Source organism: Manis javanica, chromosome 12, assembly GCF_040802235.1.
Source record: "Manis javanica isolate MJ-LG chromosome 12, MJ_LKY, whole genome shotgun sequence".
In the NCBI taxonomy this organism is placed as follows: Eukaryota; Metazoa; Chordata; class Mammalia; order Pholidota; family Manidae; genus Manis; species Manis javanica.
The window spans coordinates 69,217,454-69,244,859 of record NC_133167.1 but is presented as its reverse complement, the minus strand read 5'-3'; the positions used below and the strand labels follow the sequence as shown (position 1 = coordinate 69,244,859).

Genomic DNA, 27,406 nt, shown 5'->3' with positions numbered 1-27,406 from the left:
ATTGACACACATGGTGTGTGTGGGGTCACGGGGAAGACAGTGTAGCTCGGGGAAGACAAATAGGAACTCTGTGGCATCTTAATACACTGATGGGCAGTGGCTGCAATGGGGTATGGGGGGACTTGATAATAAGGGTGAATGTAACAACCACATTGTTTTTCTTGTGGAAACCTTAATAAGAGTGTATACCAATAATACTTTAATAAAATAAAAAAATAGTAAAAAGGTGGGAACCAAATATGGCCAAGCATTAACATTTTTTAAATATTGATGGAAGTGTGTGGGTGTGCCATATTATTATTTTTATTGTGTTCTATATGTTTCATTTATACTACCATTTTTAAAAGAAATCAAAGAGATTTGCTGATAGAGTTATTAAATGTGGTGGTTAGAGATGGAGAAGAGGGAGTGCCTTTGTTTTTCTTTTTTGGAATAAAGTTGAAATACAATATTTAAAAAAATAATGTTTTGCATGCATGCTAACAATATAACCCCACAGAGAAGGGAAAACGACAATGTAGGAAAGAGGGAGAACTGGAAGGATGACGATGCTGATGGGGAGGCAATGGAATCCAGCACTTGGCACGCAGGCACTGCCCTGAGGCAGGGCCCCCGGCCCCGTAGCTCCCCTGCAGGCCTGGGCAGCCAGGCAAAGTCAAACCAAGGCTGGGAGCTGGCTAAAGAGTAATGGGTCCTGCGGAAATTCTGTTTGTTCCAACTTTCTCAGAAGTAGGTTGTATCCTGCCTTGTAGCTGATCAGAGAGATGGGGGAGGCAATACTGCAGGCTGGCGTGAGAGTCACCCAGAGAGTGGGGCAATGACAGGGCCAGGGAAAACAGTCTGAATGTGAGATTCCACAACATTAACACTTGCAGTGCTGCGGTGAGAAATGTGAGATGAGACCCATCGGCACGCCTATTGTTTTCCTGCTAGGTCCAGCAGCACAGGTGAGCAGCAGAGCCGCCAGGACATCAGAATTAACCAGAGTTGTGGTTTTTCCAAACAGATACAAAGGAATAAGAGAGTGGCAAAGGAGCTAAAAAGGCATATGAGGGAGTGATTGCAGCTGACTGGCATTACAGCTGAATAAGAGGAAAGAAAGAGAGGCGGTGGAGAAGGACCCTGGCGAAGTCCCCACTAACACTAGAGAACTGCAGAATTACTGGAGACTTGGTTCAGGGAATAAGATGGACAGAGAGAAAGTAGTGATCAGAGAGTAAAAAGAAAATTGAGATTATGGAAGGATTATGTATTACTGGTATAGGGCATAGGGTATGACCATGGGAATGAGAGGCTGAAATCGGGCAGAAGACAAGATCAACGGAGAAGAGTTCAAGATACAGAGAGGCACGGGCATGAGGGTCCATCCAGGTACAGATTCAGATCACCAGGGATTCAGACAAGAGTAGTGCTGGGAAGGGCAGCAGTGTACCAGGTCCCACACTGCCAAGAAATGAGGGAAGGACAGCAACAATGAGGGTAGTGGGAGAGGTCCTAAGATCCGAAACGGGGTTTTTAGGGAAGACCAAGGGGAGTGGTCTGGAAACTGCACTGCCTCTGGGCTACGTGCTACCTGAAGCCTGTGGGAGGAAAATCAGCTGTCACCTGAGAAGCCTGTAAAGGGAGCATTGATAGGAAGAACCAGATTTCTTTCAGAGCCAAGGCTGTATCAGGGCAAAGCTCTGATGGTTCTTTGGCACATGTACTGTGGGTTCACCAAGAATCACCAGTTTTATAGCGTAAACAGCCAATTCAAATTCTTGCTCTCTTATAAAACTCACTGTGCTCTCCAAAATGAACACAAAGAGTGCTGCTTTGTGAACGTTTTTACCAAGTCTAATATTTATTTTCTTCAAACTGAGAAGCTGAAAACAGGAAAGTAAATTCTATAAATTTGAGTTTAGACAATATTAACAGTCACAGTTCTCTAAAGACTTGAGTAAAAAAAAAAGTTTCATTTTGTATTTGTTGATGCACATATATAAAAGGATAGACTACATCTTAGCATTTTCAGTACCTCGTCTATTAGTAAAAAATATTTAAATGAACAAGCATTTTCAGTACCTGGTCTATTAGGAAAAAATATTTAAATGAACAAGAATCTAATCATATCTGGATCATGTTTGTACAGTCATTAGGCAGGGAAAATATAATCATGTCCTAAAAATATGGGAATTTTTTCAATAAATAGTGCAAAAAAAGTAAAAAATTGATCCTTATATCTTATATAAAAAGTAACTCAAAGATCAAAATGTAAGTACTTCAACTATAAAACTTCTAAAGGAAAACACAAAAGATTATCTTAGTGAACCTGGGTTTGGTAAAGATTTAATTAAATAATAAAAAAAAGAAGCTAAGAAAGAAAAAAGTTAGACTTCAAAAAAATTAAAAACCTTTGTTCTATGGAGAATATAGTCAATGATTCTGTAACATCTTCCTACGTTGACAGTCACCATACTAGTGAGGGAGGATTTAATAACGTGGGTAACTGGTGAACCACTGTGCTGTGTACTTGAAACCAACTAGGACTGTATATCAATTATACTTCAGTGAAGAAAAACAAACTTTTGCTCTGCAAATACAGTATTAAAATGAAAATGGAAGCCACAGATTGGGAGAAAATATTTAAAAACAATATCCAAGCAAAACATATGTATACATATAAATATATGTAATATGAATATATAAAGAACTCTAAATTCAGTAACAAGCCAATTAAAAAGTAGGCAAAAGATTATACAAATAATTCACCAAAGAAGATATATAGATGGCAAGTACATGACAGAAGATCATTAGTCATTACAGAAATGCACATTAAGGACACCACCAATAGAACAAAAAGGCATCCTACAGTATGGGAGAATATATTCATAAATGACAGATGCAATAAAGGGTTGACATCCAAAATATCTAAAGAGCTCATGCACCTCAACAAACAAAAAGCGAACAATCCAATTAAAAAATGGGCAGAGGAGATGAACAGACACTCCTCCAAAGAAGAAATTCAGATGGCCAACAGACACATGAAAAGATGCTCCACATCGCTAGTCATCAGAGAAATGCAAATTAAAACCAAAGTGAGATATCACCTCACACCAATAAGGTTCGCCACCATCCAAAAGACAAACAACATGTTGGCGAGGTTGTGGAGAAAGGGGAACCTTCCTACACTGCTGGTGGGAATGTAAACTATTTCAACCATTGTGGAAAGCTGTATGGAGGTTCCTCAAAAAGCTCAAAATAGAAACATCATTTGACCCAGGAATTCCACTTCTAGGAATTTACCCTAAGAATGCAGCAGCCCAGTTTGAAAAAGACATATGCACCCCTATGTTTATCGCAGCACTATTTACAATAGCCAAGAATTGGAAGCAATCTAAGTGTCCATCAGTAGAGGAATGGATAAAGATGTGATACATACACACAATGGAATATTATTCAGCCTTAAGAAGAAAACAAATCCTATCTACCATTTGCAACAACATGGATGGAGCTAGAGGGTATTATGCTCAGTGAAATAAGCCAGGCCAGATGACTGGGGACTTTGGGTGTAGGTCCATCAGCTGTAACAGTGTACCACTGGGGCAGGATGCTGATGGTGGGGGAGGCTGTGTGTGTGTGTGGCTGTGTGGGGCAGGGAGTATGTGGGAAAAACTCTGTTACTGTGGTAAAACATACATAACACTTATTGTTTAAACCATTTCTAAGTGTACAGCTCAGTGGCATTAGTAAGTTCACTTTACTGTGCAACCATCACCACCACCGACTTCCAGGCTCTTTCATCACCCCAAACTAAAACCCTTCTCCACTCGATGCTGCTGTGAAACTAAAACCGCTCTAAATAACAAAGCCTATTAATTTAAAAAAAAGAAGGGAACATGAACCTACACGGACAAGAAAGAAGGTAACAGCAACAATATTTTGGAAGCTAGAAATCAGGTAAACAGAAAATAACTTAGATTGGAGAGAAAAGTCATACTACTAACAATAAGCATACTTGGATCCATTCATAGTTGATAAAATTTCTAATGAAACTACAAAAAGATACACTTCTTCATTTAGCTTGAACAAAATGAAAGATTTGCACAATTTCCAAGAAAACTCTCTTTTCAGTACCCATGCTCTGCTGGCTTTCCTCGTAGCTCTCTGGTCCTTCTGTTGGTTGGATATTCTGGCCAACACTTAAATGTAAAGGTTCTTCAAGACTCAGACTATACGCTAAGTGACTTAATGCACACTTTTGACATCAATTAAGAGTTATCGAAGTTGGTATCTCCAGTTAGGATGCCTTCTGCATTCTTGCCCAGTATGGTCAACTGCTAGCTTGGGATTTTCATATGACGTCTCAGCACCACTCAAATTCAGTGTCCCCCAAACTAACTCATGACACACCCAGCACTCCTCCATAGCAGGTCCCACGTCAGCATCCCAACACCCGCGGTCTGCATCCTCTCCTGGGTATTTGCTTAAGATAGAAACTTAAAAGTCATATTGATCACCAAAACTCAACTTTCTACATCATTTTAGGACCCTCCAGTTGTCTTCACTCCCTGCACCACTTCCCAATCCATAACACCCTCACCTTTCTTCGGAGTTACCATCAATTCCATTCCACCTGATTACTGCCCCCCTATAAGGTCTCTTCCAACTCATTTTATATCTGTAGCCAGAATATTTTCAAAATGTAAATTGACCCTGTTGGCCCTCTTTCCCCACTTACACCCCTGCAATTGCTTCTCTTTGGAATAGAGTCACGAGGCCCCACTTGGTCTGGCTCCATCCCCATTCTGGACCATGTTTCCCCTCTCTAGTAGCCACTCAGACCCTCCTTCTTGCCCTAATAGTGTTCCCCCCATTCCATCAGCCTATAATACTTCTGTATATGCTCTTCCCTCTGCTAAGAAATCTGTACTAGTGTTCTTTCAGATTTAATTCATATTTACTTACTCAGGGAAAATGTTCATGACTTCCTTAAATTAAATATGGCTCTTTACAGACTTTTATAACACTGTGTACTTCTCCTCTACAGCACTTGTTATAGCAGTAATTTTGTTTTCGTGGTTTTTAAAATCTGTTCTTCCCCAGTTTATAAACTCCCTGAAGGTAATTACCCTGTGGGTTGTGGCTTACCCTTGTATCACTGCTGGACACAAAACAGCCATTCAATAAATATCAAACAAAGGAGGAATTGAACTTCCTTCCTTGAAGCTATCCATATTACACAATTATTTAAAATAGATAATATGCAATAATACGTATGAATCTCACAGACATTATGTTGCGTGAAAGAGGTCAAACACAAAAGAATGCATATTATATGATTCCATTTATAGAATATTCCAGAACAGGCAAAACTAATTAATGGTGTGTAAGTCAGAACCATGGCCACCTCTGGAGCAAGGTGTACTGATAAGGGAGGGCCAAGGAGACTATCGGGGGGACTGGAAATGTTACATATTTCAATCTCGGTGGTGGTTACACTGATGTATATACACACACACACACACACACACACACACACATATACATACACACAACAAACTCATCACTCTTTTTTGTATGCTTTTATGTATGTGTTATAACTCAACAAAAGGAAAAAAGGAAGGCATTTGGAAAGAAAAACAGTAAAAAACTAAGTAGTAATGAGAAATGTACCCACCAGATTGTGGTAAATTAAAATGACACTTTGAAAAACATAATATATACTATGATCTTGGTTTAGTGAGACAATACACACATAGTCCTTCTTCTGGCTTCTGTGATAGAAATCCTACTCAAACTAACTTAGGCAAAAAATTCATTTACTGACACATACCTGGGAAGCTCACTTAGCTTCAGTGAAACTCTCTAGACCATTTGAAGACTAAAAATTATTAGGGCACCACTCAGAGTTGACCATGAAAATCACAAGATCACTCGGAGTGCTAGAACCAGGGCTGGTCAGGTTCCAAATGAGCCTCCTCAAACTCCATCAGTAAGTCCATGTGCCTGTGTAACTGGAGAGATGTCCCATCTAAGTTACAGGGGAAAAAAATGACAGCAAGCTCTAGTTCTCAGGCATGAGTCCCTAACCCTAACGCACACAGATAATGTCTGAGATGCAGGTATCTGAGCTGCTTGTCAGGTGGGCAACTGTACATAGCTCACTGCAAAGTGAGAAAAACAACAATTCATTTAATGATGACACTGATTCTCAGCAGAAGTGGAGAAATCCAAGCTGCTCACATGCAAATCTTTTAATATCATGAGGCTGACAAGTGCTCAGGGCTTCAAAACACAAAAAGTATCCCCCAAATCACACCAAACCTAATGACTTCTTAAATTCACAGGTACTGCTTTTGTGAAAACTGCCTATAGCAAAAGTTGAAGAGAGCCATACAGTATCAGTTTTACTATTATATTCTCCAAGTACTTAGAATAAAAGAATCTGGTACATTTTATATGTCCCAAACAACCGTTTCATTCCCTTAGTTATCCTGTAGACATGAGTACCTATGACACAGACTGAAACATGATAAACTGATGGTATTCAACCATTTTTTACCTCCAAAGAAGGGCATTTTCCTATGGTTCAGCAAAAAAAAACAAACATTGCCCTAGGTGATAGGCGCCAACAGTGAGAGGAACAAACTCCCCGCCTCTGTGAGGAGCTGACATTGCTTCTGTGTACAGCCACGTGTGCGACTGCAGATGGGTGGTGGGTGAGCAGCAGGTAACAAGCAAGCAAATACATTATCAGGCAATGTTACATACTTCAGAGAAGGACACAAAAGGTTCACAGGGATACAGAGCACAGGGGAATGGTTGTTGCTTGTTGTATATGCATGGTCAGTGAAGGCCTCGCTGATACATTTGAGCAAAATACCAAAGAAAGAGGGAGCAAGTCTCTTGAACTTTTCTACAGTGGCAAAATCTGTCACTAACATGAACATTTCTGCCAAGCTGACACCAAAAAACACAAAAGGAAATAATTCTGCTAATACCACTGGAGTATTACGACAATTACAGCCCTAACTAAACTTAAAGCCAGTCAATCTGTATCTAAAGAAGTACATGCCCCCCAGAATCACCACTGATGCTTACAGCTCTTATTTTACATGCAGAATGCATTTCACATAAGCACTTCTGTTTGGTCCATGTTTTCTACCTAATAAATATCCACATATATGAATATACAGAAAGATAAAGCAATTTATTCTTACATCTTTTGAAGAACCTGGGCCATCACAACCCCATTCGTTAAATCTTCCACAGTCTGGCATGGTGCATCCACATTAAATGTCTGGATCTGGCAAAAAGAAAAAAGGGAAAAAAAGAATCCATGGTTAATTACATAGATTTCTTGGGCTTTTTTATTTTTGTGATTACCTCAGTTTGGGAGTTGGATTAAGTTCTAAAAAGCGGAATATCTGGAAATTTGTTCCCCTATGGGGCATTTCCTGCAAGTTATTATTGTAATTTTTTCCCTTTGGTAAAAGAGAAATTGTGGTGGATACTGGGTGACTCCCAGCAGCCATTCTCCCCACAGATGATCAAAGAAAGTCATGGTACCTTCATGTCCTCTTCTGGTGACTGACCCAGATGCACAGGGCAAAAACAACTTGGACAGAAGAGATGCAAGGAGATGCTTACTTAAGCTTTTGGGAAAGAGAGCCAATCTCCTCTTGATGTGAGCAAGTATGCTAGCTCCAGCACCGCTAGCAGGTCGTCCTACGGCTACTAGCAGATCTGTTTTAGGAGGAGACCAGTGCAGTGTACAACAGAGAAGAGGGGTGAAAGAACTGGACCCTGGAAGCCAAAACGGAGGCACTGAATCAAAAAACCTTGAAGCCTCTATTATGTGAGATAAGTTTAGTTAAGCCTGGCTAGGTTGAGATTTTTTATTCAGAGCCAAAGTATCTTTACCCAGATGTAGAAGTCACACTTACTGAAGTTAAGTAAGATACTCAACTCATTTTTATTTTAAATGTATTCTGAATTAGAACAAACTTTGTACTGTTCAACATAATGTGGCCAAAAAATAGCAGAAATTATTTCTCTGAGTAAGATAATACAACTAAGCCAACAGTGATGACACCAGTAGTGCAACCATAAATCACTGAGAACAGATAGATGCCAGCCATGCTCTCACACAGTTCATAGGTTAGAAAGAGTGTCACAGGGAGTGTAAACAACAAGCACAAAGATTAGAAGTGAGAGTGGGATGCAATCTAGGACTGAAAAGCAGCTTGGTGTGGTCTGAGGGTGAGGGAATCGGAGGAAGAGATCAACAGGGAAAAGAGTAAACAGGTTAAGGACAGGTTAAAGAAGGAAGCATTACCGTGCAAAGCCTCCTAAGACACATTAGGACCTTATCCTAAGAGCAGTGAGGATTCTGAGCAGGAGTAGGCCACGGGCTCTGCACTGTATAAAATCATCCTGGCTGGAGGACTGGAGGGAAAGGGGCACGGAGACCTATTTAACCAGGTTTATACATTAACATAGATGAAGTCAAACTAGGTAGTGACAATGGAAATACCGGGAATAATGTTCTGGTGACCATCTGTCTTTTTTTTGTATCATTAATATACAATTACATGAGCAACACTGTGGTTATTAGGTTCCTCCCATTATCAACTCCCTACCATATAACCCAATAAGTCACTGTCCATCAGCATAGCAAGATGCCTTAGAGTCACTACTTGTCTTCTCTGTGCTATACTACCTCCCCTGTGCCCCCACCTATGTTATGTGTGCTAATTGTAATATACCACTTATCCCTCCCTTCCCACCCATCCTCCCCAGTCTCTTTCCCTTTGGTAACTGTTAGTCCATTCTTGGGTTCTGTGAGTCTGCTACTGTTTTGTTCCTTCAGTTTTTGCTCTTTTCTTATGCTCCACAGATGAGTAAAATCATTTGGTACTTGTCTTTTTCCTCCTGGCTTATTTCACTGAGCATAATACGCTCTAGCTCCATCCATGCTGTTGCCAATGATAGGATTTGTTTTCTTCTTATGGCTGAATAATATTCCGTTGTGTATATGTACCATATCTTCTTCATCCATTCATCTCATGGACACTTAGGTTGCTTCCATTTCTTGGCTATTGTAAATAGTGCTGTGATAAACATAGGAATGCATATGGCTTGACCATCTGTCTTTAAACACATTTTTATTTATTAAGTTATATTCTTGTATGTAGAATTACTGGGTGAGAGCATATACACATATCACGGCTTTTGATAAATAATGCCAAGCTGTCCTCAATAAATGCTGTTGCAATTTACTCCCTTACTAACAGTGGGTGAATGTCCACTTTTTTATACTGTATCCTCTATCAAAACTTAAGGAACTATTAACAAGTACAGTCAGTAGCTTCTTCCTACTTTCCATATAGGGGAGTCCTATGGGTAGTGGTGTTACAGTGGTAGAAACTACTCCATACTATCTCTACCTGTCTCCTCAATGGTACTGTGGTAATAACAATGTAGTTTAAAAAAGAAATAAATACCTGCTTTTGTTTTGAAGTTGCTAAATCAATATTTCTTGTAGGCTTGTTTAGAATGAAAGAGGTGGAAGTGAGGGTCCTGCCTCATTTATCTTTGTAGCACTAACCTTAGCACAGCGCCTGGTACAGAATCAGCCTCAGTAAATGTGCTCTGAATGCAATGAAATAATTTGATCCCCAGCTTTGCTCCTAACTTGCTGTGTGAACTTGGATGTACCACTTTACCTCTCTTAATATCAGTTTTTCTATCTACCACTTGGGAAAAATACCTTATGCAGGGGTGTTAAAGAATGAATAAGAAAATAAACATACATTATGTATTTTGAGAACTCTAAAAGCAGTGGTTTTCAAACCTGGGGGTTCATCATAATCACTAGGAAGTTGGAGAAGCCTGGGAATCCATTTTTTACAAGGTCATTCAGTAATTCTTAGGCACTGGGGCACTGGTTTGGCATTTGGAACCCTCTGAGCCAAAGCACCACTGAATGTAAGGAGTGAAAAACAGAAAACTGCCTCCGGCCAGTCAGAAAAAAACAACTCAATGAAGTAGGTAATTCAGAAATGCAAGTAATTTAGTTCTAAGACTGTTTCTCTCTTCAGGCTTAAAAAAAGCCTGTTTTCATTTTTTAAATGTGGCTTCCAAACAATTACTTCCTCTGTACTGGCTCTGGAGGTAGATGGTTGCGCATGAGGGCTAGAGGACTCTGCCTCTGCTTTGAGATAAAAGTAAAAGCAGATCCTAAAGATACTCTGTGGAGTTTCCTCTGGGGTGATAAAAATGTTCTTGGAATTAGTGGTGATGATTATACAACCTTGTGGTCATACTACAAAACAACTGAACTGTACACTTTAAAAGAATGAATTTTATGATATGTGAATTCTATTTTAATTTTTTTTTAAGGCTATCACTTACCAGTTCTCATAAACCCTGAGTTAACATCTTTGGGATACCTCAGGAGAGCAGAACTGCAAAGTTGAAAGATAACTGCACCTCAATGCACAAAATTCTACTCAAAAGGTCATAACCTCTAATTCCAAGAAGCCCTATTCACTTTCCCCAACAAAAGCATGAGATGATCTGGAATTAGTATCTCTAGAGCAGCAGTTCTCAGCCAGGGGCAATTTTGCTACCTACCAGACATCTGGTTGTGACTAGATGGTTGCTACTGGCATCTGGTAGGCTGAAGCCTAGGATGCCACTATTAAATGTCCCAAATGCACTGGGCAGTGCCCACAACAAAGGACTCATCCTGTCCAAAATGTCAATAATGCTAACTAGCCCTGCTCTAGAGCAGTGGTTCTCAAAGTGTGGATCCCAGGCCACAAACAATGGCATCACCTGGAAACTTGTTAGAAATGCAGAACCTCAGGCTCCAGCTCAGACCTAATGAACTGCAAACTCTGGACATGGGCCCTGGCAATCAGTGTTTTAACAAGCTCCTCAATGATGCTGATCAACATAAAGCGTAAGAATCACTTCTGTACTGTTACACCAAATGCAATCAAAACATGGAAGTGAAGTTTCTTGTCCAAAGTCAACAGTTAGTATGAAACAAAACCAGGATGTGAACCCAGGTGGTCTAATAATGTCAACACCTATGCTACTGTGTCATACTGACCCTTGATTTAAAAAAAAAAATTAAAGCTTTAAAAAAAATGTGTATAAATAAGTAACCGGGATGTAATGTATAGCATAAGGAATATAGTCAAAATATTGTAACAACTTGGTATGGTGATAGCTGGTACCTAGAATTATCATGTATATAAATTTTCAATCACTGTGTTGTACACCTGAAACTAATGTAATACTGTGTGTCAACTACCCTTCAATAAAAATAATTATCTAAAAAAATTTTTTTTAAATGTGTGCTTGAACTTTTGTACATCTGATTTCTTTACTTCTCCATTGAGGACAAAAATTGTTGGCAGAATAGAGTTAGAGCAGAGAGAATGGAATGGGGATGATACCATAAAAATTATACCCTGCCTAATTCTTTCACTAGTATGCATTTTATAAGTTTTTAAATAAATAGTATAAAAATTATAAGAATATGTTCTTGTTGCTGCATTTCCCAGAAGAAATGAACTGAGCCTATGTGATAATTCTTTCCACTTAGCTTCTTGCCATTAACTGGCAGCATTCCAGATTCTTTCTGGTTTTTCAGTCTCTAAAACCTAGGAAAGAGCAGTCTTTTCATATACAGTTTAAGAAATTAGGCTTGATAGCTGTAATAGGCAGGACAGGTTTTTTTCTAACAGATAAGAATACATTTTGACTCAGAGGGTGGGGAGAGGAGGGAGAGTGGAAATTTTCAGGCACTTCCAGCTGAACTTGCTTACTGCATAAGCTTCGATTTGGAATTTAAGCGTAAGATATTTTCCACTGGTAGATATTTGGTCTTTTCGTAAGTATTTCTCTTACCAACAAAATCTGGAACATTTGGCTCTTGGGCTAGTAGGCTCTCTGATACAACAGCAATTTATCCAGCATTTGGGACAATGAGGTACTCCACAGAAATGAATTCTGCATAGATGACTGTAACAGTCATCCCTTTAAATGCCTGAGCCTTCATTATTTTAACCATTGCTAATGGAAGAATTTCTAAAATGTACTCTATACACCTCTTATCTCAAACTAAATGCTATGTAGTGAAAATAACTTTTACTTGATATTCAGGATTATAATTCTCCTCTTGGGTGATTGAACATGGGGACTCTAGAAGAATATAGGCCTGTCAGCTCAAAGACTCAATTGCCTAGGATGTACATGCAGTTCCTGGTCTTCTTTGTCACTGAGGGCTGTCTGGAGCTGGCTGACTGTTGCACTTACCTCCTAACCTGCTGTGTGCAGAGAAACCACATAACCAAGTTAGCTAGGAGTTTACATAAAACATGGTAAATTATTCTCAATGGGAGTCTTCTCTTTGGAGTGGACTGTATACATTTCCACTGTTTTGGGGAATTGTGTTTGGCACTAATCTGGCCTCTGGGTGTGAGGGGAGCTACAGACTAAACATGCATTTTCAGTAACCTCAAACATTTTCCACAGAAACATTTACTCTTCTTTTATAATGACAACCAAAAGAGAACAAACCCAGCATTTAAACTCTACTTTACTTTGAAACATTCCAACTTGCAATGTTTAAAAATGTTTTCAAATCTTAGGACCTCCTGCATCTTTGTGTGGACTCTGCCCTCCAGTTTTCTCATTAGTGATCTCTAATCTTCTCCAGAAATTTTCTTTAATGAGCTTTCCAATGTTATTTCCAAAAGCCTTTTCTACAATACCATATTCTACAACCTTTCTCTGTATCTAATAATCCGGATTATCTGTTTTCTTGACATTTACCAGATTCTGAGTAGAGGTTCTCATATTGTGTGCTACTGTCAGTATACCATCAAACTTCACTGATTCTTCCTCTATATTTTTATTAGCATCTCTCACTCAAATAATTACATTACCATCTTTTTGTAGATGCTCTTCAAATACACTTCTTTGTTTCCACGACTTGTCTTCTAGACTTTAAACAATATAGCCCTATTTCAGATTCAATTAGCTTCCTCTTCTTTGCCCTCTTGCCTCTTTTTCTAGCATTAAGGGAGGCACTACTTGTACAGATTCAGAAAAACACACGGTAAGACCCCCCAATCTTCTGTTAACAACCTCTGCCAAATCTATTCCTTCCACCGTATCAAAGAATGTGGCAACTCTTTCCTTTCTCTCTCCACTGCTTCGGCCACATTATGCAGTTTATCAGTTTTTCTAAACCCATCTCCCTGCGTTAAGCTGGAACCTGATAAGAATTGTAAGGTGTGTGTTAACTATGTATTATTGCAAACAATCATAAGTCCCCAAAATGGCCTAATAGACAAGTGACTGAATGCATCAAGCTCTCCCACTGTATATATTCTGTTGCGGTAGGCAACTTTTGAGACCTGACAGAAACCAAATTACGAAAACCTCAGACTATTTTCATTGTACTTGTTACATCCAACCTAAGGCAATGCTTCTCTAACCTTTCCATCTAAGTGGCCCCCCCTCCCCCCGAGGAGAGTGTCGGCTACACTACAGGGATCTGAACTCATAACCCATGGTACCGCTGAACAAACAGAATGTCTTTGATATCTGTGTTTTACCTTTAACACTAATACAAATGCTGTACTCACCTCCATGAATGTATTAGTGTTTCATCCTAGAAATGACACTTCACATTTTTAGCAACGAGTAAAACGAACGCTCGAAAGCATTAGGTTTATCCCGAGTTTCTGCAGACCTCTAGGCGCGCGCGCGCACACACGCACACACCAAGAACTGACACCACAGCTCGAGAAACACATAGCATGCATTTTTTTGTCCTGCTCTTGAAGAGGCTGCTAAAGGCACGATGGTTAGCATTAGAATTGAATACATATTTACTTTAAAACATCAGAGGTAAGCGTTTAACAATTTAAAATGGGAATCCCACAACGTTGCCCCAAAATGTCGAGTCCCATTAGTGATTCCCAAACACTTTCCGGTTTATTCTCTCCTTTAACACGTTTAATCAGTACCTCCACACCGCCTCCTTTCTAAGCGCTCAAGTGCATCTCGCCTTTTAAACACCCCTTCTCTGGGCGCCTCTCCGCGTGCCGCCCGCGCTCCCTCAGAAGTCGGCCTCGTCCTTCCGTGGGCACCGCGGCCTCGGGACGGCACAACAAAGGCGCCGAGCGCGGCGCAGGGTCCGGCCTCCCGGCCGCGCGGGCACCCAGCGCGCGGGCGTCCGCGGAGGGCGAGGCGCAGCACCGGCGCCTCACCCGCTGAGACAGCAAGCCTACCCACCGCGCCGCCGCCCCCGCGCCGAGCCTCCAGCCGCCGGCTCCCCTAGAACGCGGCAAACACAGCCCCGAGTGCCCCCGGGTCGCCCCGGCGCCCCCGCTACGCCCGCACCAGGCCCCGGATGTGACGGCACCGCGGCCCTCGGCGCTCGCCCCCCGCGGACGGCGTGGGGGATCCCGGAAAGGCGGCCTGGGGGAAGGGGCTCCCCGCGACCCGCCGGCCAGCGCATACCCAAGTGAGAAGGCTCTCGCACAGCTCCACCCGCTCCACCGACTCCACGTTGAACATCTTCCCCTGCTGGGCTTGACAGCGCCTGCTCGCCTCGCCGGGAACCGCTGCCGCTCGCTCCGGGGCTGCGTCGGAGGGTCCGGGCGGCCGATGTGGCCTCTTGCGCACCGTCTTCTCGGCCCGGGCCGCCGACTCTCGCCCTAGCGATGCCAGCGGCTCCCGCACAGTCACCCCGCCGCCCCTCCTTCTTTCAGTCGGGACCGCGCGCCCACCGCGCGCGCTCCCGGCCACTCCCGCCGCCCGCGTCCCCGCCCCGCCCCGCCCCTCCGGGGAGCCCGGCCCTGGCCCGCGCCGCGGCCGCAGAGCCTCTGCGCGCGTTCACGCTCGGGCCGGTCCGCCCCTGCGTGGGGAGCGCGCGCGCGCCCGGCCGTGGCGGCGGCGGCGGCAGCAGCAGCAGCAGCGGCGGGACGCCCGTTGGCCGCCAGCGCACCCTCACGGAAGCTCGGCAGTGCGCGTGCGCCTGTGCCCGACTCCAAATTAAAAAAGAGACAGCTAGAGGTTGCCCGGGAGGGGTGGCGGGGGCAGTCCCCGGAAATAACCTCTGTTCTCAGGCACCGAGAACTGGCGAAGTATCCTCTGCTGTGGAGAGGTACGCGCCCCCAACCCCTTCCCTGCCGCCGCGCCGCGGCCGGCCACGCCCACCTGGATCCGGCCCGCGGGAGCTGCTGGCGGGCGGGGCGCGGCGCAAGCGCGGCTGCCCAAGATCGCGTCAGGGCTGCCTACGCTCTTCGCGCTGGGTGCTCGCCGCCTGGGACTCCAGGCGCCGCCCCGCCTCAGGAAGCCCGACCTGAGCCCCAGGGTCGCCTGGCTGCGTCCGGAACCCCCCGGAGACGGCGGAGGGGCCGACGTGGCGGGCGTCCGGGTGTTCAGGTGGGCTTGGCGGGCGACGAAAGCCCGTCGGGCGTGCGCGGGTGGCTGGCAGCCTCGCCTTCTTGACAACTTGAGCTGCTTAAAGTAAGGAGAGGGTGTGCGAGTTCCCATCCCGAGGACCCCACGTTCCTAGGCCTGTTCTAGTCGCGCCAAGAGCTGGCCTTCTTCCTTTTCCTTAATGGCGAGGTGCCCGCGAGCCCTCACGTTTTTAGAGGCGCACAACTCTCCAGGTTACCAGTACGTCTTCCTGCGATGTTAACATATGCAGGAAAGTGCATGCAACGTGCATGTTTAAAGAATAATTAATAATAAAACACCCCGATAATAACATTGCAGGTTCGGGGTTCCACCCACCTCGTGTACCTTTCTGAGCACAACTTCCCTAGACTGACTTTTGCTTCCTTTCCCTAAATAACTTTACTACCTGCGTGTGCATGCCTAAACAATTTTAACTGAGCATTTTTGAACGTTTATAAGTGAAACCGTAATTGTTACTTTGAAGCTTTGTGTATACCCAGAGGTCATTTTCATCGCTGCCTAGTGTTCCATTACGTGACTGTCTGTATCTGTGCTACTGTTGATGAACTTGTTGTTCCAGTTTGGGGCTACGAAGAACGATGTTATAAGCATTCTTACACCTGGATGCTAGTGCGAATGTGTGAGTTTCTTTAGGATACATGTCTAGGAGTCTTAGGAGTATTGTTGGGTTATGCCTAACTTTACCAGATAAGGCAAAACTTTTATTTGGGGTGCAGCAAAGTTAACTTGCCAAGACACATCTTTGCTTTGGTTTGCAATTCCTGAAGCCCCCCACACCACGGCCCGCCTTTTCCCATTAAGAACAGGTTTTGTCATTGAGCATTTAACCCAAGACTGCACTGAGTTTTTAATGAGGCCTTACAGAGCACCAGTTAACAGCTCAGTTCGCACAGGATGATTTATCATTTTGTAAATGAAAAAAAAAATACGTGCTGTCTTTCAGCGGCCTTTTAAACATTATTCTCTACAACAAGGGTAGAGAAACATTTAGAAATGATGAATATGTATCTCACCTGACTTTGTTGGTGCCCCAGGATCTTTGTCAAACCAGAGTTCCTACATTCCACACTAGGTTGTTTCTGTCTTAGAATCCCTAGCATTAATTGACCATTACCCTTGTTAGGCGTGCAAAGTCAGTAAGTATATGTTACATTAACTTAAGTGTGACTCACTTGAAACTTGGCTTTGGATGTGGAGGAGAATACGATGCTAGTCTTTTCTGGAGGGTTGTGGTGTCGTGAACCCCTTTACTCCAGCTGCTCAGGTTTCCAGGCTTTAACACACTTGACCTAAGCCACCTTTTTCAGGCTTTACTGCTATCCACAGTACATTTGTGCATGGTATTTGCAGTGTTCTGGAGGTTTCCTTTGTAGTTCCCATTACCCTCAAGAAAGGAAATGATATTAAAAGTGTGGATGTGAATAATTGTCTGCAGAACCATGTGGCCATCATGTTTCTACGTGAGCTTGGGTAAAAAGACAGTGAGTTTCTCTTTTGGAAGTTTTGGGATTTCTTATATTTCCCATATCTTTCCATGTGTGTGTGTTTTGTTTTTGTGTTCTGATAGCTTTGGAAGAAGCCAAGGAGAGGTGAGTGCATCTTGTCTTAGCTGTATGGTTCCTCTGGTTACTTGGAGGCTAGTTCTCGTCTACAGCTGTTTATCAAATTCAAGTAAACATGGTGGTGTCCTGCAGAGTATTGTTTCCAAGTTTATTCTGTCTTCCCAAGGATTACATATTTAGAGCTTTGATTACAGAGTTTGAGACACTACATTAGTACAGCTCTAGGGGAGGCATGGCCAAGTTTTGTCATGGCTCTTGCGGTTGTTAATAACAGTAATCAAAATATTATAGCTTCCATTTACTGAGAACCTATATGCCAAGCAATATGCTAAATGCTTTACCTTCATTATTCCATTATGAATTCCACAAAACAAGGTGCTTTTTTTTTGGCCAAAAAAGTGGCTGTTTGGTATGGATCAAATTAATTATATGTATTTTACATGTGAGGAAACTGAGACTTAGACTTTACCTAAGTATACAGTTGTTCTGGCTCCAAAGCTTATGCTTCAATATATTAAGCTACTCCTTAATAAGACCTAGCCAATCAATAACAAAGTCAAAGCTATAAACTAGTTCCTGTTCAGGCTTCTATCAGTTACACCCCACAGTTTCCAAAATCTACAGTGTTTTGTTTCTGTAATTCTCAAGTACAGATGATCCTCGAACAACGTGGGGGTTAGGGGCACTGACCCCTGAGCAATAAAAAATCTGCCTGTAATTTTGACTCCCCCAAAACTTAATTACTAATCGCCTTCATTGATTTTACGGTAGTACATGGTAAAGAAGACTGTATGTTTATGCATTCATGACATACCTAGCTTTTCTTCATTTGTCCAGTATTTCTAAGCTATATTATGGTTCACCTGTTTTTTCAAACTGAGATCTCCAAAATTTTTCCCAATATATTCATTAAAAAAAATCCACATATAAGTGAACCTGTGCAGTTCAAAACCCATGTTGGTCAAGGGTCAACTGTAGTGATAACAGTACAAGTAACTCTTATTTTCATGCTTGACAAGATCCTATGAAATAGATCAGATACTGTGTTATATAAATTTAACAACCTTATGTCTGGGTTTCAAGTAGGCAGCATTTAGTGGCCCCTACAAGTAATATTCCCTATGCACTGCTCAAGGGAATAAAATGTGAATTTGGGTGCCTCCCAATGTCCTTCACTGAGATCTTTAGAAGGCACCATCAGGAAAGTGGGTGACTAGGCTGGTAGGTAAGAATGGGACTGCAGACAGAAGTTTTAAATCTTTGACACTGACGCCTAATATTCGTCTCCCAAGGGATGAAGCAGGCACTGGCCTTTCTTTTTATTGTTTAAGTAATACATACTTGAAAAGAATTCAGACTATAGAACTGTATCCTGGGAAAGATAAAGGTCTGGTGTTCCCAGTCCTGCTCTCCACTTGTAACCACTTTAACTATTGGTATTTATCTTTCTCTTTTTCCTATTCCAAAATCACTCAGAATTTAAGAAATGTAGCTGTGGAAGGAACTTAAATCCTCAAGTCCAGCATTTACATTTTGCAGAAAATGACAGGTCCTTAGAGATTTAAGTGGGGTCACAGTTGTGGTAGCAGAATTGGAACTAAAACCCAGGGCTATTAATGGCCAAGCAGCAATGGTTTGGCTTGAGTTGAGAGCCTGTGCTATTGGACAAAATCCACAGCAGCTTTTGGCTCTAGACAACCTGACTGTGAAAAGCAAAAGTTGTAGAACTGAAGTTCAGATTGACTTTGGAATTCGTTTCAGGTTTGAGGTGTTATATGTCTTCTCCTCAAGTAGAATATTTTAATTCCTTTTTTATTGTTTATCCCCTGTAATCTTAGATCAGTTTCTTTCCAAAATTGAGGTGGTATAATAATACCTCATTTTTGAGCCACTAGCTCCTACAGTTCCCTTTTTTTAATTCTGATTATAACAACAACTACTGGGGGAAGTTGAACTATTGAAGCCCCACCAAGTAGGACAGACTGACCGTTAGTAGTTCTCCATTTGAGAGCCCTGGATTTAGTTGGGATTTCTACCTTACAGGAAAATGCAGCTGACCTCTGTTCCTCTTAGAAACTTAAAGCAGTCTCCTCCCCTCCCACCCTCTCAGCCCCAGTTCTCCAATGGTGTTACCAGAAGTTGTGGAAATTAAATGACTCTTCATTACAAAAACATTGGCAACTTCTGCTATAAAAGATGCAGGTAACATTATATGGCCAAAACAGAATACCTAAGGTATTCTGGATCTTTGAGCTCTTGGGCAAGTGCACAAAGCAAGATATTAAGGGGTGTAATTGCATAGATGTCAAATACATAGTAGAATAAGTGTGTATGTGTATGTGTGTGTGTATATATATATATAATTTTTTTTTTTTTTACTGAGTTTAGTCATATTACCACTGGTTACACCTGGTAGGACATAGAACAAGAAAACCAGTTTTTTAAAAAAGTACAAAGTAGTTTGGGGAAGAAAAATAATTTTCCTTCTGCCTTTCTAGGTTCTTAACTAAGACACTCCACCCCCACCCCCACCATGTAATAAAAGGCAGATTTACAGGAAAAAACAAATGGAAGTTTAATAATGTGTACCTCCTGCTCACATGGGAGAGACCCAGGAAAACTGAGTAACTCCCCAAAGTCATCATCACCTTAAATACCATCTTCAGCTAATGATAAAAGCAAATGTAGAGGAGTAGGGGAGCCCACTGTGGGAGGGGACCAGGAAAGCAAAGTAAACAAAAGTAAAGATGTTATGCAGTTTCAAGTCCATGCCTCCTCCATTGAGAGGCATTTGCAGAGATGTAGTCATTCTCTTCTGGTACCAAGAGGGAGCTAGGAGCCACCCTTACAAGTGGAGAGTTCCCTTATAAATGCCAGGGTCTCTTACAAAAGAGTCACTTCTTGATTTTCAGAATGTTTTCATGTGTCTGCTGATTCTTACAAAGTAAATAGCCTAAAGTAATCCTTAAGCCAAAAAGTCATATTTTAGGGTGACAAATTCTGCTCCCATTCAGTAGTAAACTGCCTAAATGTATAGCATGGGAAAAAATCCTCACAACTCTGCAGTAATTAGAGGCTGGGGATCTTGACACTGGGGATAACATTTTGGTTATCTTCGAGCAGATGCAGACCTCTCACTGCTCTTGGGACTTTTTACACAGCCATAGAATCTCTAATTTAGAGAGAGGAAACCTGATAAAATAAAAATCTAAATTGACTACAGGACCCTCCCCTAGATTTTTTTGAGGCTCTTCATCCACTTTGAGTTGTCAGTTCATTTGACATATGAAAATACAGAAGTTAGAGTTCTTTCTCTGAGTTTCCTTGACTGCAGTCTTATTGATGGCTGTTTGAAACCTGTCATTAGAAAGTTCCTGATGTATCAGGCTATTACTGTATGTATAACTGATGAAAGCCGCCTTTGATCTGTCTATTGGCGTATGTTTCTTCCACCCATAATTTCTTCCAAATTACATGAGAGGTAATTTACTAGCAGGCAGTTCAGATTCTTTTCAAAGGTGTTAGACTTTCACAAAGTTTCCTTTTGTCAGAGATGGGATTAGTGAATAAAACTCTTTCAGTACAGTAAGTTACATGAATAGAGAATCTTATTTTAATTATGAATTGGCATATATTTAACAGAATATTTATTTCCTTTATTTTCCTTTGGTGTCTTACTGGGCTTTGAATTTTACTGTTTTGCCATCTGAAAAGAAATATGAATTATCTGTGATATTTGGACTCCAATGGGCTGCCATTTTTCTCTAATTTTATGGAAAGGGGAGTTTCATATTCCCCCCTTTTTCTCTTCACAAGGAAATGCAGCCTCAGAGTGATTCCATATCCCAGGCAGTTCAAAGAATTCTGAACCATAAGCTGAGCTTAGTCCCAGGTGAGGCTAATAATTTTTCAAGCACCAGAACTTTTATTAATTCAAGTAGTCTTAGTACAGATTTAAATGTTCTATAGCCTAAATGTCTCTAAGTTTTCAAATTATTAACATTATAAGTAAGATCTCTCTTATTTAAACATTTATTTCTTGGGTCCTACCGTGGACAAAGCACTATGCTAGGTAATGTAGGACTGTTTACAGAAGACAATATATATCCTTCCCAATCCATACTTGGAAAATGCCATGACACACATTCAGTCCTATTAGGGAGAAGAAGAATCTGATCTACTTGGAGAATTTCTTTGGTATTCAGGAGTAAAAAGAGTGGTTGGGCATGAGGAGTATCCTTTTTTCTTAAGCCAAACTTGAAATGGAAAGGAGATTGTTTAAAAATTTGTTTTAAAAAAACTTATATAGATTAAAGATGGAGGTGTGAGAGGAGAGACAGAGGCTTCCTCCTAAAACTGGATACAATTAGAAAATTTAATTGGTGCAACTACTCCTGAGAGAGCAACAGGAAAGAAGACCGTGTCAGACTGCATACACCTGGAGAAAAGAGCAGACCTCACCGAACGGGGTGACTTACCAGAGCTGTGGCTCCTCGAGACCCGAGCCCCTCACCAGCGGGAGGAAGAGAAACGGAGCAGGGAGGGAGTGAAACGCTTGGGACTGCTGAATACCTAGCTCTGGAGATATGCTCTGGGAGCACAAACCTACATTTCATGGTGCTTTCATGAGACTCACATGACTACTGGGTTGGAAAGTTAATACAGGCAGAGTTCCTGGGGAGACTGGGATTCTGGCTGCTTGTGGAAAGCAGGGATCCATATCCAACTGCTCTGGGACAAAAACATACCTGTGTGACTGGCCCACTGGCTCAGGCAATGGAGACAGGCACAGCAGCCAGGAGGTGGGAAACAGCTCTTTCCTACCCCCAGGTACCACTACTGCTCCACTGCGACCCCCAATGTTGCTTCAGGGGCTGAGCAGCTCCAGAGACTACAGCTTCTGGACACTAGAGGGTGCCATATACAAACATGAAACGCCAAAGGAACCTTGTCCATAGTAAAATTATTAATACAACTCCTGAGAAAGATTTAAATGATACGGACCTCGTGACTCTTCCTGACAGGGAGTTCAAAATAAAAATCATCAACATTCTAATGGAGGTATGGAAAGATATCCAAGAACTCAGGAATGAATTCAGGTCAGAGATCCAATCATTGAAGAGCACGATGGAGGGTATTAAAAGCAGGTTGGATACAGTGGAGGAGACAATAAATGAAATAGAAGCTAGAGAAGAGGAATACAAAGAAGCTGAGGCAAAGAGAGAAAAAAGGATCTCTAAAAATGAAAGAATATTGAGAGAACTGTGTGACCAATTCAGCAGAACAATATTTGCATTATAGGGATACCAGAAGAAGAAGAGAGAGAGAGAGGGATAGAAAAGTGTCTTTGAGGAGGTAGTTGCTGAAAACTTCCCCTATCTGGGGAAAGAGATAGATTCTCAGGCCATGGAGATCCACAGATCTCCCAACACAAGGGACCCAGGAAGACAACACCAAGAGACATAGTAACTAAAATGGGAAAGATCAAGGATAAGAACAGACTGTTAAAAGCAGCCAGAGGCAGAAATAAGATCACATACAAAGGAAAGCCCATCAGGCTAACATCAGACTTCTCAGCAGAAACCTTACAGGCCAGAAGGGAGTGGCATGATGCATTTAATGCCATGAAGCAGAAGGGCCTGGAACCAAGATTACTTTATCCAGCAAGATTATCATTTAAATTTGAAGGAGGGATTAAACAATTTCCAGATAAGCAAAAGCTGAGAGAGTTCACCTCACAAAAACCATCTTCAGTCTATTTTGGAGGGACTGCTATAGATGGAAGTGTTCCTAGGATTGGATAGCTGTCACCAGAGGTAGTAAAACCATGGTAGGGAGGGTGGAGCAGCTGATTGCAAGGCAAATGCAAAATTAAATTGACTATTCCCCAATGTCAATGAAGGGATAGACAAAAAGCACAGAATTTGATACCTAATATATAAAGAATGAAGGAGGAAGAAAAAGGAGGAGAAATAGAAAAGAACCTTTAGATTGTGTTTGTAAGAGCAGACTAAGTGAGTTAAGTTAGACCCTTAGATAGTAAGGAAAGTAACCTGGAACCTTTGGTAACCACGAATCTAAAGCCTGAAATGGCAATAAGAACATACCTATTGATAATCACCCTAAATGTACATGGACTGAATGCACCAATCAAAAGACATAGAGTCACTGAATGGATAAAAAAACAAGACCCACCTGTATGCTGCTTACAAGAGACTCACCTCAAACCCAAAAACGTGCACAGACTAAAAGTCAAGGGATGGGAAAAGATATTTCATGCAAACAATAGGGAGAAAAAAGCAGGTATTGCAGTACGAGTATCAGACAAAATAGACTTCAAAATAAAGTAAGTAATGAGATAAAGAAGGACATTATATAATGATAAAGGGCTCAGTCCAACAAGAGTATATAACCAATATAAATATATATGCACCCAACACAGGAGCACCAGCATATATGAAACAAATACTAACAGAACTAAAGGACAAAATAGAATGCAGTGCATTCATTTTAGAGGACTTCAGCACTCCACTCACTCCAAAGGACAGATCCACCGGACAGAAAATAAGTAAGGACACAGAGGCACTGAACAACACACTAGAACAGATGGACCTAATAGACATCTATAGAACTCTACATCCAAAAGCAACAGGATACACATTCTTCTCAAGTGCACATGGAACATTCTCCAGAATAGACCACATACTAGGCCACAAAAAGAGCCTCAATAAATCCCAAAAGATTGAAATTCTACCAACCAACTACAGAGACCACAAAGGTATAAAACTAGAAATAAATGGTACAAAGAAAACAAAAAGGCTTACAAACACATGGAGGCTTAACACATGCTCCTAAATAATCAATGGATCAGTGAACAAATTAAAATAGAGATCAAGGAATATATGGAACCAAAAGACAACAACAACGCAAAGCCCCAACTTCTGTGGGATGCACGGAAAGCAGTGTTAAGAGGAAAGTATATAGCAATCCAGGCACACTTAAGGAAGGAAGAACAATCCCAAATGAATAGTCTAATGTCACAATTATCGAAATTGGAAAAAGAAGAACAAATGAGGCCTAAAGTCAGCAGAAGGAGGGACATAATAAAGATCAGAGAAGAAATAAACAAAATTGAGAAGAATAAAACAATAGAAAAAATCATTGAAACCAAGAGCTGATTCCTTGAGAAAATAAACAAAATAGATAAGCCTCTAGCCAAACTTATTAAGAGAAAAGGAGAATCAACACACATCAATAGAATAAAAACGAGAAAAGAAAAATCACGACAGACTGCACAGAAATACAAAGAATTATTAGAGACTACTATGAAAACCTGTATGCTAACAAGCTGGAAAACGTAGAAGAAAAGGACAGCTTCCTAGAAAAATACAACCTTCCAGGACTGACCAAGGAAGAAACACAAAATTTAAACAAACCAATTGAGCAAAGAAATTGAATCGGTAATCAAAAAACTACGCAAGAACAAAACCCCCGGGCCAGATGGATTTACCTCGGAATTTTATCAGACACACAGAGAATACCCATTCTCCTTAAAGTTTTCCAAAAAATAGAAGAGGAGGGAATACTCCCAAACTCATTCTATGAAGCCTACATCACCATAATAGCAAAACCAGGCAAAGAACCCACCAAAAAAGAAAATTACAGACCAATATCCCTGATGAACATAGATGCAAACATACTCAACAAAATATTAGCAAGCTGAATTCAAAAATATAGTAAAAGGATCATACACCATGACCAAGTGGGATTCATCCCAGGGATGCAAGGATGGTACAACATTTGAAAATCCATCAACATCATCCACCACATAAACAAAAAGAAGGACAAAAACCACATAATCATCTCCATAGATGCTGAAAAACCATTCAACAAATTCAACATCCATTCATGATAAAAACTCTCAACCAAATGGGCATACAGGGGAAGTACCTCAACACAATAAAGACCATATATGATAAACCCACAGCCAACATCATACTGAACAGCGAGAAGCTGAAAGCTTTTCCTCTAAGATCGGAAACAAGACAGGGTTTTCCCACTGTTATTTAACATAGTATTGGAGGTCCTACCCACAGCAATTAGACAATACAAAGAAATACAATGAATCCAGATTGGTAAAGAAGAAGTTAAACTGTCACTATTTGCAGATTACATGATATTGTACATAAAAAACCCTGAAGAGTCCACTCTAAAACTACTAGAACTGATACTGGAATACAGCAAAGTTGCAGGATACAAAATTAACACACAGAAATTTGTGGCTTTCCTATACACTAACAATGAACCAATAGAAAGAGAAATCAGGAAAACAATTCCATTCACAATTACATCAAAAAGAATAAAATACCTAGGAATAAACCTAATCAAGGAAGTGAAAGACCTATGCCCTGAAAACTATAAGACACTCTTAAGAGAAATTAAAGAGGACACTAATAAATGGAAACTCATCCCATGCTCTTGGCTAGGAAGAATTGATATCGTCAAAACGGCCTTCCTCCCCAAAGCAATATACAGATTTGATGCAATCCCTATCAAATTACCAACAACATTCTTCAGCAAACTGGAACGAATAGTTCAAAAATTCATATGGAAACACCAAAGACCCCGAATAGCCAAAGCAGTCCTGAGAAGGAAGAATAAAGTGGGGGGAATCTTGCTCCCCAACTTTAAGCTGTACTATAAAGCCACAGTAATCAAGACAATTTGGTACTGGCACAGGAACAGAGCCACAGACCAGTGGAACAGAATAGAGACCCCAGATATTAACCCAAACATATATGGTCAATTAATATATGATAAAGGAGCCACAGACATACAATGGGGAAATGACAATCTCTTCAACAGATGGTGCTGGCAAAACTGGACACCTTCATGTAAGAGAATGAAACTGGATCACTGTCTAACCCCATACACGAGTAAATTCGAAATGGATCAAAGAACTGAATATAAGTCATGAAACCATAAAACTCTTAGAAAAAAACGTAGGCAAAATCTCTTGGGCATAAACATTAGTGACATCTTCATGAACATATCTCCCTAGGCAAGGAAAACTAAAGCAAAAATGAACAAGTGGCACTACATCAAGCTGAAAAGCTTCTGTACAGCAAAGGACACCATCAATAGAACAAAAAGGGTACTGTACAGTATGGGAGAATATATTTGTAAATGACAGATCTGATAAAGGCTTGACATCCAAAATATATAAAGAGCTAACACCTCAACAAACAAAAAACAAATAATCCAGTTAAAAAATGAGCAGGGGAGGGGGCGGAGCCAAGATGGCGGCGTGAGTAGAGCAGTGGAAATCTCCTCCCAAAAACACATAAAGCTATGAAAATATAACAAAGAAAAATCTTCCTAAAATAGACACCACAGGACACAGGACAACATCCAGACCACATCCACACCTGCAAGAACTAAGCGCCTTGTGAAGGGGGTAAGATACAAGCCCCGGCCCGGCGGGACACGAGCGCCCCTCCCCCCGGCTCCCGGCAGGTGGAAAGAAACCGGAGCGGTTTTTTTTTTTTTTTTTGCGAGTGCTTTCTGGAAGCCTTAAAGGGACAGGGACCCTGGTGCCAGGGAGGCAGGGCGGTGGGACTGGTGAGAGGGTGCCTGGGACCGGCGCCTGAGGACAAAGAAAATCTCGCGTTTTTTCCTGCGGGACCGCTGGGCGGGTGCCTAAGACCGGCACCTGAGGACGGAGGAAATCGCACGTTTTCCCCCTTTTTTTTTTCTCTTTTTGGCGAGTGCTTTTTGGAAGCCTTAAAGGGACAGGGACCCTGGTGCCAGGGAGGCAGGGCGGCGGGACTGGTGAGCGGGTGCCTGGGACCGGCACCTGAGGACGAAGAATATTGCGCGTTTTTCCCTGCGGGACCAGTGGGCAGGTGCTTTTTGGAAGCCTTGAAGGGACAGGGACCCTGGTGCTAGGGAGGCAGGGCAGGAGGACCAGTGAGCGGGTGCCTGGGACAGGCGTCTGAGGACAAAAAAAAATCAACTCTTTTTTTCCTTTTTTTTTTTTTTTTTTTTCTGTTCCCTCTCTCATTGTTGCTGTTGTTGTTTTGGTTTGGAGAGTGCCTTTTGGAAGTCTTAAAGGGGCAGGAGAGGTCACTTAGACCAGAGGCAGGGAATCTGGGGATCTCTGGGCACTCTAACCCCCTGGGCAGCAGGGAGCACAGAGGCCCCTTACGGAGATAAATAGCCTCCCGGCCGCTCCCCCTCCAGCAGGGCTCCACCATTTTTGAAGAGCAGCCCCAGCCAGCCCACACCCACAGCAACAGCAGAGATAAACCCCATAGCAACCGGGCAGGAAGCAGAACCCCTGTCTG

The 27,406-nt window shown here is 41.8% G+C and overlaps 2 protein-coding genes across 9 annotated transcripts in view; one reads left to right on the top strand and one right to left on the bottom strand.

Moving 5' to 3' along the window:
- HOOK3 (hook microtubule tethering protein 3) overlaps positions 1-14,728 on the bottom strand; it is a 132,258-nt gene extending 117,530 nt beyond the window's left edge. For all 3 annotated transcript variants that reach the window (XM_073218808.1, XM_037015081.2, XM_073218809.1), the window contains exons 1-2: positions 14,533-14,728; positions 7,203-7,288 (exon numbers count right to left, since the gene is read on the bottom strand). In XM_073218808.1, the coding sequence (XP_073074909.1) occupies positions 7,203-7,288; positions 14,533-14,589 (143 nt within the window). In that variant the 5' untranslated portion in view covers positions 14,590-14,728. The remainder of the gene's footprint in view (positions 1-7,202; positions 7,289-14,532) is intronic.
- Positions 14,729-14,950: 222 nt separating this feature from the next.
- Positions 14,951-27,406, top strand: part of RNF170 (ring finger protein 170) — a 54,637-nt gene continuing 42,181 nt past the window's right edge. Inside the window, exon 1 of one of the 6 annotated variants that reach the window (XM_073218810.1) lies at positions 14,951-15,178. The gene's annotated coding sequence lies outside the window, so the exon portion shown is untranslated. Of the gene's footprint in view, positions 15,179-15,243; positions 15,544-27,406 lie in introns of those variants that run through there. The other 5 variants (XM_073218811.1, XM_073218813.1, XM_073218816.1 and 2 more) reach the window with 5 other exon arrangements.